Source organism: Sorex fumeus, unplaced genomic scaffold (genome assembly GCF_029834395.1).
Source record: "Sorex fumeus unplaced genomic scaffold, SorFum_2.1 ptg000043l, whole genome shotgun sequence".
NCBI lineage: Eukaryota > Metazoa > Chordata > Mammalia > Eulipotyphla > Soricidae > Sorex > Sorex fumeus.
In genome coordinates, this window is record NW_026606100.1 from 30,314,575 (window position 1) to 30,323,959 (window position 9,385).

Here is a 9,385-nt window from a genome sequence, read left to right on the forward strand (position 1 = left end):
CTGGTCCGGGGAAGAGAGGAGGGGGCCCACTTCACTCTGCCGGGACCACGCGCACCCGAGGCTGCCACGGCCACCACCGCGACCCCGGCGGTCTGGAGGCCGAGGCCCCGCCCCCGACTTCCGGTGGGTCCCGAGAGGCTCCAATCCTAGCGGAGCGGCCCGGCGCGAGCCCCCCGGTGGGCGGAGCATGGCTCAGTACTGCCCCCTGTCGGCTTCAAAGCAGCGCGCTCGCTGCCCTTCGCCGTCCGTACCGCGGTGCAGCTCTCGGGAAACGCTCGGGACCCGCTAGGCGGAGCCTGGCGGACCCTCAGTCGAGTGGGCGGGTCTCCAGGAACGCTCTCCTCCCCACTTCCAGCCCAAAGTGCCACGGTGGCGCTGGTGGCCGCGAGACCGGATGCCTCGGGCACTGCCGGCCTAGCAAACCCTAACCTATAATCCCAACCCCGAGCGACGCCCGCAAAAAGGAAGCCGCCCCCCCATCACCACCATCCCCCACCCCACCCCACCCCATCCCCGCCTCTCCCTGCAGCCGCTGCTCGGCCGGGAACCTCTAATTACCTCGCTCATCCGTGGGTTGAGGCACCTGCCGGATATGGGGAGAGGGGAGGAGGCCAGCTGTGGGGAGACAGATGGGAGCACAGCGTCTCTGGTCGGCGCCTTGGTGGGGGAAGTTGGATGCACAAACCTGCAATCGCCCCCGGGGAGCCGTGGGTTTGCGGGGAGGCGACGTCGGTTGACTCTGCGCTCCCCTCCCTCCCCCAGGGAGAGCGATCTCGCCGGGACTCCTCCCTCCCTTTGCAGACCCTTAGGAGCGCCAGGTCGCTGGGGACAAGGCCTAGCTCTTTAAGGCAGCTCTCCGAGCCTCCCAGGGACCCCCGCCGCCCCGCGCCTCCCACCGAAGCCGCGTGCTCCTCCCCTCCGAGCTCCCAGCTGGGGTGTTCGGTTACAGCACCTCGGCTTTCACTGGGGCCCGGGCCGGGGGGGTGGGAGGCGGGGGGGACAGGTCCGCGAGGTCCTGTGCGGCCACAGAAAATTGGCAGTCTTGAGAAGTAGGGGAAAGAGAGGGCGTGTAGTTGGCAGGGGTGGGGGTACGGTTCGAGGGGCGGGGAGAGGGGTGGGCGGAGGAGCTGCTCTCCGAGTCCAAGTCCTCGAGGCAGAGACGGGGTGGCGGCGGGCGGCCCCGCTCGCCTTCCACTCCCCGCTTCTGCTGCTCGGACATCCAGACTCGTTGGCAAGGCTTAGTGCTGGACACTAGGTGAGCACCCTGGGTCTGAGGCGTCACCCCTACCTCCCTGCGCCCTGGGAACAGCCTCAAGTCTGCTTCTGCACCTATTCCCAGGCACCTCGAGGGCAGGGAGCGTCAGATTGAGAGGGTGTGTGGCGGTGGTGGTTCTGGGGGGAGGTGCTCAACGTATGTTCTGCGCATGACCGAGCTTTATCACCCTCTCCTCTCCCCTCTCCCTACCCGACCCCTCAGGAACATCTCCGACCAATTGCCACCCGGCATAACGGGATGCCCCCTCGAGGGCCTTCCGTGGCGAGGGTCTTCCTGAGGCCAGGACAGCAGGGGAGGGAGCAGCACTAAGGTCCGGCTCTGGTGCCCAGGAGCCGCGAGGTCGCTTCTGACCCTCTGACCTGGCTTCCCTCCCCGGCAGAGTGCCACCAGCTCGCTGATGCCCCGAGTGCTCGCAGGGCTTCCAGCTAACCATGCCGCCGCCGCCCGCGCCTGCCTCGGCGCTGCCCCTGCTACTGCTGCTGCTGCTGCTGCTGGCCTCCCCGACCAGCGCGCGGCCGTCCCCCGGCCCAGAGTACCTGCGGCGCGGCTGGCTGCGGCTGCTGGCGGAGGGCGAGGGCTGCGCGTCCTGCCGGCCCGAGGAGTGCGCCGCGCCCCGGGGCTGCCTGGCCGGCCGGGTGCGCGACGCGTGCGGCTGCTGCTGGGAATGCGCCAACCTCGAGGGCCAGCTCTGCGACCTGGACCCCACCACCCACTTCTACGGGCACTGCGGCGAGCAGCTGGAGTGCCGGCTGGACGCGGGCGGCGACCTGAGCCGCGGAGAGGTGCCCGAGCCGCTGTGCGCCTGCCGCTCGCAGCGCCCGCTCTGCGGCTCCGACGGCCGCACCTACCCGCAGATCTGCCGCCTGCAGGAGGCGGCCCGCGGGCGGCCCGACGCCAACCTCACGGTGGCGCACCCCGGGCCCTGTGAATCGGGTATGCACCGCCCCGGGGCGGGTTTGGGGACACCTTTCCGCTTGCGCTTTGGGGTTCTTGGAGGAGGCAGTGCTCCCCGCGACGGTATCGACGTCTGGCCAGCGAAGCTAAAAAAATTAGAGGAGGACAGACGGAGAGGGTAGTGGAGCCGCCTTGAAGGTGCGAGTCCCCAGCTTTGTCGGCAAGCGGCGACCGCCAAGGCACGTGGAAGCTCCACCCGGCTGGCAGAGAGCGCGCCTTTGAGGGGTGGGCGCGGCGCCAGTGCTCGGCCTCAAGGCTTAGAGGGGGAAGAGACTCCCACACTTGCCCTGAGCCGCTGGAGCCCAGGCAGGGAAATCGGGCACCAGTTAAAGACAATCTCGCCCTGCAAGCTGCAGTCTCCCCCGCGTCTCCCACTGCTGGCCCCTGTCCTCTTCTGCGCGAGACGGTGGGGTGGGGGCATTAGCCAAGGAGGGGCTTCCAGGTCCCCCACCCCAGGGAGCTGCGGGCTGCTCAGTCTTCTAGTCTCTTCCGCCACTAGGAACTTTCACTTCCTGAGCCCCGGTGGGATGTCCGATTTGGCTGCACGGCGAGGAAAACAAACACTCGGCGGGGTTCCCCACACTTTCTCCCCGCCCCAACTTCCCTGGGCTTTCTGCCTGCTGCCCAGGTCGGGTTTCAGGTTCGGTCTTTGCCACGTGGAAGGCTCCAGAGGGTGGGGAGGGGGAAGGGCGGCTGGCTCTGGGGGCCTTTGGGAACTGGCTTGTAAAGGCGAGGTGGGAGGAAGGAGGTGTGGGTTACCCGCCAGGCAGGATGTGCAGGTGTGGAGCGGGCTGGGGTGCCGAGTGAGGACAGGGGGGGGCAGTTAGGGACAGTGTGAGCTCGGAGAGGGTATTTGCACAGCCCATTTGCAGGTCTCCCTTCATCTGTGGACCACCGCGCTTCAGGTTGTGTTTAGGACAGTGTATTTACCCCACTATCCAAGACACCTTCCGCGCGGTTCTAATACGAGGCAAGGGTGTGTGCCCTGTTCTCAGGATTCTTCTTGCCTTCTGCCCCCCACCCCCCGCCACCCACCAGAACCTCAGATCGTGTCACCCCCATATGACATTTGGAATGTGACCGGGCAAGATGTGATATTCGGCTGTGAGGTGTTTGCCTACCCCATGGCCTCCATCGAGTGGAGGAAAGATGGTCTGGACAACCAGCTGCCTGGGGATGACCCCCATGTCTCCGTGCAGGTAGGGGCGGGAAGCAGAGCATGGGAAGCCCAGCCTCCTCCCTCAAGAGAGACTCTGTTGACTCCTCTTCTGGTTCCAGTTTAGGGGGGGACCCCAGAGGTTTGAGGTGACAGGATGGCTGCAGATCCAGGCTGTGCGTCCCAGTGATGAGGGTACCTACCGCTGCCTGGCCCGCAATACCCTGGGCCAGGTTGAGGCTCCCGCCAGCCTGACAGTGCTCACCCCAGGTAAGGGGCGCCCCCTAGGAAGGTCGGGCTGGGGGGGTGGGTGTTGACCTTGGAGTGGATGTGCCTCTCCCCCCAGTCTGGGGCAGGCGGGCACTGCCAGTCCCGATCCTTCCTTCTCTCCTTTGCCCACGCGTATTTGCAGACCAGCTGAACTCCACGAGCCTCTCCCGGTTCCTCCGCCCACACCTGCTTCCTGGGGAGGCGGCTGAGAGTGAAGAGGGCGAAGATTACTACTAGGTCAGTGCCCTGGCCCATAGGCTGGGTGAGTGGCCCCAGTGTCCACCCTTGCTCTTGGAAAAGCCTGGAATGGGGAAGCAGGGACCCTTCCCATGTCACCTTAATGCCCTAAGTAAGGGAGCTCTTGGAGGTGGTGGTTGGGAGACAGAAGCTGAGGATGAGGAGAGAAAGGCAGAGTCAGTGGTGGGGTGTTAAGTGGCCCTTCATGGGATGCTTTGGCCAGCAGTGCCCAAAAACTAGCAGACCAGTGACTTGAAGGTCACAGCTGCTGCAGGTGCCTAGCTGGTGGGGAGCTGGGGGATCAACTGCAGAGTAGAGTCCCCATTTCTCTGTAGCCCTCCCTCGGGTTGCCCTGAGTTCTGTCCTCACTCAGCCAGCTCTGCTAACTGCCCTTCCCATAGCTCGGAGAACCCCCCCCAATTTTGCCCACCTTCAGTGTACCTGTCTTTAAAACTCACCTTCTAGAAATTTCCCCTCTCCTCTGAGTCCCCATTTTTCTTATCTCCCCAGGAGAGCCGAGCAGTGTGGCCAGATGGGTGTGGTGGGATCACCTTGGATCATTTCCCCTGCCCTGGGGGGAGCACCTGGAGCAGCTCCCCTCTCTGACGCTGGGAGTGTCTGGGACAGTGCCTCACCTGGAACTAGGCACAGCAGCACCCAATAAAGATCTCTGGATAAACAGATGGAAGGATGCTCACCGTTCATAGCACACGGTTCATACGGGCAGGCAAGCGTGGGAAGACTGTTCCAGCCTCTCTGCTTCCAGGAGTCACTGGTCCTGCTCTTAGCACACGCCCACCAGGTGGACAGACTGGGAAGCTCCCAGACTACTCCTACCTGTCTGGAAATACATCCGCCATCCTCTGTTCACCTCACTCCGGTCCTCTCCCCAGGAAGAGTGGGGGACTTGTCCAGGAGGAGCCCTAATATAAGCATGCGCTGGATGGAGGAGGGTTAGTTGTTTCCTTGCACACTCACCCTAGGATTCCCCCTAGTAATCCACCCAATTTTTCTCCTCTGGAACCCAAGTCTTGGATAGAGAGTCAGCTTCCTCCTCTGGGAGGGCTGGATGTCCCACACAAAGCTGCACTGTTCTGCCCCCCCCTCCCCCCCCAGCCTCCGATCAGAGTAAGGTACAGTGCCTCGTGACTGAAGGAGAAAGTTGTTGAAAGCTGAAGCGCCCAGACCCAGCGTCCAAGTGTGTGGGTGGGATGGAAGTTGGCACCGCCTGGCAGACATGGACTGTTGGCTGAGTGTCTGAGCCTGTCCCCTGCATCAGCTGCGCCAGCCACTCTGTTAGAAGGGGCATGGCCAGGAACTGCCCCCCCACCCTGCACCCGGGGATAAGGTTGAGGATAGTCTTCCCCAGGGGTTCTGACTACAGTCCCACATTCCCAGCTGCACCCCACTTCTCAAGTCTGGGATTTGTTTGTTGGGCCACACTTGGCTGTACTCAGGACTTACTCCTGGCTCTGTGCTCAGGGATCACTTTTGGTGGCATTTCAGTGACCGTAAGTGGTGTTGGGGATCGAACCCAGGTTGACTGCAGGCGAGGCAGGCACCTTCCCCACTGTACCACCCCTTTGCCCTCTTGCAGGGTGGACTCTTGGGGCGAATTTCCAGAAGCAGAAATAGAGGTGTGCAGGTGTTGTGGCAATGTAGGGTAAAGGGTCCTGCTCTGGCCTGAAAAGGGCGAGGTAGGTCTGACCCCCCTTCTCCCTTTGCACTTGGCATTTTTCAGGGGGTTGTTCCCGGTGGCCACTCAGCTGGGGGCGCCCCCTACCTACCGGCACCCACCTGCGGTTCAGAGGCTTCACCGGGTTCCAGAACATTCTACGCCCCCGGGTCCCGTCGTGACTCTTGGACGGTGCAGGCCAGCTGTGTAGGATGTCCGGGTGCCGCCTCCGCCGAGCCTCAGTTTCCCCTTTCTCCGCAGCCCCCCCCACCCCGCCGCTTCAGGCCCCGCAGCCTGCAGAGGGGGAGCGGGTGCCGCGCCCTCCCCCTCCCCTCCGCTCCCGCCGATGGCTTTAATAACATCGCTGGAAAGTGACACGCGATTTATTATTAAAGTAATGCGGGGACGGGAAAGGTTTAATAAACGCGCTGAGATGCCGAGGATTATTCACCGCAAATAAATGAGAGCGCGGGCGGCGTTTTAATAAATAATTTCCCGCCGCTCCCGCGGGAGGAGAGGGGAGGAGGAGGGGGGTCTGCGCGGCTGCCGGAACCCGCGGCCGCGCCTCCCCCCAAGCCTCCCCAAGCCTGCCTGGCGCTTCTCAGCCGCTCGAACCCGCACCCGACGCCACGAGGCTTTTCCGGGGAACTGATCGGGGGTGGCCCCCACCACCAGCGGGGCAGGTCCGGTTCCCTCTCCTATCCTTCCACCCCGGGATTGTAAACGGTTTCCTGAAGGCTAGCCAGCGCGCGCTCTTCCTTCCGACCCGGGTAGGAAGGGTTAACCCGGACCGGCCCCACCCGGGGTGGACGGAACCCCAGCACCCGCCGGCTCAGTCTTGCACCGAGTGGCTCGCCACGACGGTGCGTCTGTCTGGTCCTTACGCGGGGCAGGTGTGCGGCGCACAGCGTAAAGGGAACCACAGTCGTGTGTGGCTGGATGCGCAGGAGCCGCGTGTGTGCGGAAGAGCCAGGGCCCCCCCCCCCCACCCCCCCCGGCGACCGTCTCTGGGGAGCGGCTTTACTCCTGGTGGTTGGTGCTCCAAGGGTCCATATGCGTGCCGGCGATCTAAGCTGGGTTGACTGCATGCAAGGCAAACGCTCCCACCGCTGGACTATCGCTCCAGCCCCTGTTTTTGTTTGTTTGTTTGTTTGCTTTTTGGGTCAAACCCAGCCGATGCTCAGGGGTTACTCCTGGCTCTGCATTCAGGAATCACTCCTGGCGGTGCTTGGGGGACCATATGGGATGCTGGGAATCGAACCCGGGCCGGCCGCGTGCAAGGCAAACGCGCCCTACCCGCTGTGCTATTGCTCCAGCCCCTCCAGCCCCTGTTTTTTTTTTTTATTGTATATGGGACTGCTGTGAGCGCTGAGCCTACTTGGAACCCCAAGGGGGGCCGCCAGCCCCCTCGATGGGAGACCTGGAGCCAGAGAGGATGGTCCTAATTCCTGGGAGAGTCGAGATCCATTGCAGACTTTGGGGAGCCAGGACACTTTAACCGCTGGGGCGGGGAAGGAGAGTTGGGGGCTGATCGCTCAAGGTTCTCCGGGCTCCGCCAAGTTTCGCGCCGGGGGCCGAGAGAGACGACCCCTTTGGTGACACTGAGGAGTGCAGGGAGTGGCGGTAGAGTGCCACCTGGTGGATAGTTCGGGTTGTGTCTGTTAGGCCTGGGCCAAGCGCCCTAGGACAGTTACATAAACTGTTAAATTGGAATAAAATTAGTTACCGGGAGAAAAAAAAAAGGTTTTCTGAGTCACTTATGTGTATGATCGAGCTCGTGTAAATGTGGCTTATATGTGACACCTCTGTGTGACGTCCATATATATTGCATTATGTGTCATTGTTTCAACAAACTTCCCTTTTTATTAAAAAAAATGGAGGGGGGATTGGACCACACCTGGCAATGTTGAGGCTTACTCTTCGCTCTTCACTCAGAAGTTACTCCTGGCAGGGTTCAGGGGTCCATATAGGGTGACAGGAATCTAACCTGGGTTGGCAAGATGCAAGGCAAATGCCCTACCTGTTGTACTACCGCTCCAGCCCCTATTTCTTTTTCCTTTTTGGGTCACACCTGGCTATGTACAGGGGTTACTCCTGGCTCTGCACTCAGGAATTACTTCTGGTGGTGCTCAGGGGACCATACGGGATGCTGGGAATCGAACACGGGTTGGCTGCGTGCAAGGCAAATGCTCTACCTGCTGTGCTATTGCTCCAGCCCCCCAATCCCTATTTTTAAAAATTTATTTATTTATTTTGGCTTTGGGACCATATCTAGCAGTGCTCAGGGCTTATTCCTGTGCTCTGTGCCCAGGGATCTCTCCTGGCAGGCTGGAGGAACTGTATGTGATCCTAGGGTTCAAACCTGGGTTGATAGTGTGCAAGGCATGCCCCCAACTGGGGTACCATTGCACTGTTCCTAAATTTCCCTTTCTAAAATATGTTTTGCCAGGGTGCTGGAGAGATAGAGATAGTACAGAGGATATCCACCAGGGCTCTCCTGGGTAGAGTTCTGGGGCAGTCATATGATAGCAGGGATCAAACTCAGGGCATCAGGCATGTATTATGCTTGTCTAACCTATTGAAATACCTCCCTCACCCAACAAAATTTTGTTTTTGTTTTTGGGCCACACCTGGCAGTGCTCAGTGGTTGCCCCTGGCTCTTCTCTTAGGAATTACTCTTGCTAGTGCTCAGGGGACCATATGGGATGCAGACATTGACCCTGAATTGGCCACACGAGAGCCTTACCATCTGTACTATCACTTTGGCTCTCCAACAAAATTGTTGTTGTTTGTGTTGTTGCTTTGGACCACACCTTGTGATGTTCAGGGGCTTACTCCTGGCTCTGCTCTCAGATGGGCTAGGTGAATCATATGTGATGCCCAGCGTTGAACCCGGGTTGGCAGCCTGCAAGGCAAACACCCAACATGCTATACTATCACCCTGGTCCCACAATACATATTTATAATGTATCAATGTTGTAGGTGGGGCTGGGGCACACACCAGAGATAAACATGCCTCTCACCTCCTGGCTTACACTGTTCTATGAATTGCCTGTGAATATATTCATCCTTCCAGAAGTTTTGCGTGTGTGTGTGTGTGTGTGTGTGTGTGTGTGTGTGTGTGTGTGTGTTTACTGGGTGATGTGGGCATGTCTGTGTGTAGGAATGAGAGGGAGAGAATTTCCTCTGGTAGGCTTGGAGATTCCCTGGCTATGGGCTCAAAAACTCTAGCCCTGTCACTGGGCTTCTGTTTAAAGTCTTCAGGGATGGGGCTGGAGAGATAGCACAGTGGGTAGGGCGTTTGCCTTGCACGCGGCCAATCCGGGTTCGATTCCCAGCATCCCATATGGTCCCCTGAGCACCGCCAGGAGTAACTACTGAGTGCAGAGCCAGGAGTAACCCCTGTGCATCTCCAGGTGTGACCCAAAAAGCAAAACAAATAAATAAAGTCTTCAGGAAAAGAGGTTAGAAACAGGTCAATGCCTTTCAGCTATTTCCTCAGTTTTCTCTGTGACTTGGTTCTTATTTTTCCTTTTGTGTTTGGGTCCCATGGTGGGGGGAACAGGCGGTGCTACTCTTGACTCAGTGCTCAGGCCTCCTGCATGCAAAGCATACGTGCTCAAACTGTTGAGTTCTTTTCCTCACTTCCACCCCAGGCTGGATTTCCTATGTTTCCCACCTCCTTGCTGGACTTTTTGTTTGGTTTTTGTTCTTGGGACTGTTCCTAGTGGTGCTTAGGGGCCACTCCTGGCCCAGTGCTCAGGGGCCACTTCCAATGATTCTGGGGGTTATGGGGGCCGTGTATGCTGTTGGGCAA

The 9,385-nt window shown here is 60.1% G+C and overlaps 1 protein-coding gene across 1 annotated transcript; it reads left to right on the plus strand.

Annotated features, from left to right (window-relative positions):
* Positions 1 to 1,683: 1,683 nt before the first annotated feature.
* Positions 1,684 to 3,893, plus strand: KAZALD1 (Kazal type serine peptidase inhibitor domain 1). The gene is made up of 4 exons (XM_056120991.1): positions 1,684 to 2,209; positions 3,269 to 3,429; positions 3,509 to 3,656; positions 3,799 to 3,893. The coding sequence occupies exons 1-4, from the start codon at positions 1,708 to 1,710 to the stop codon at positions 3,891 to 3,893; spliced, it is 906 nt and encodes a 301-aa protein (XP_055976966.1). The 5' UTR covers positions 1,684 to 1,707.
* Positions 3,894 to 9,385: the final 5,492 nt, after the last annotated feature.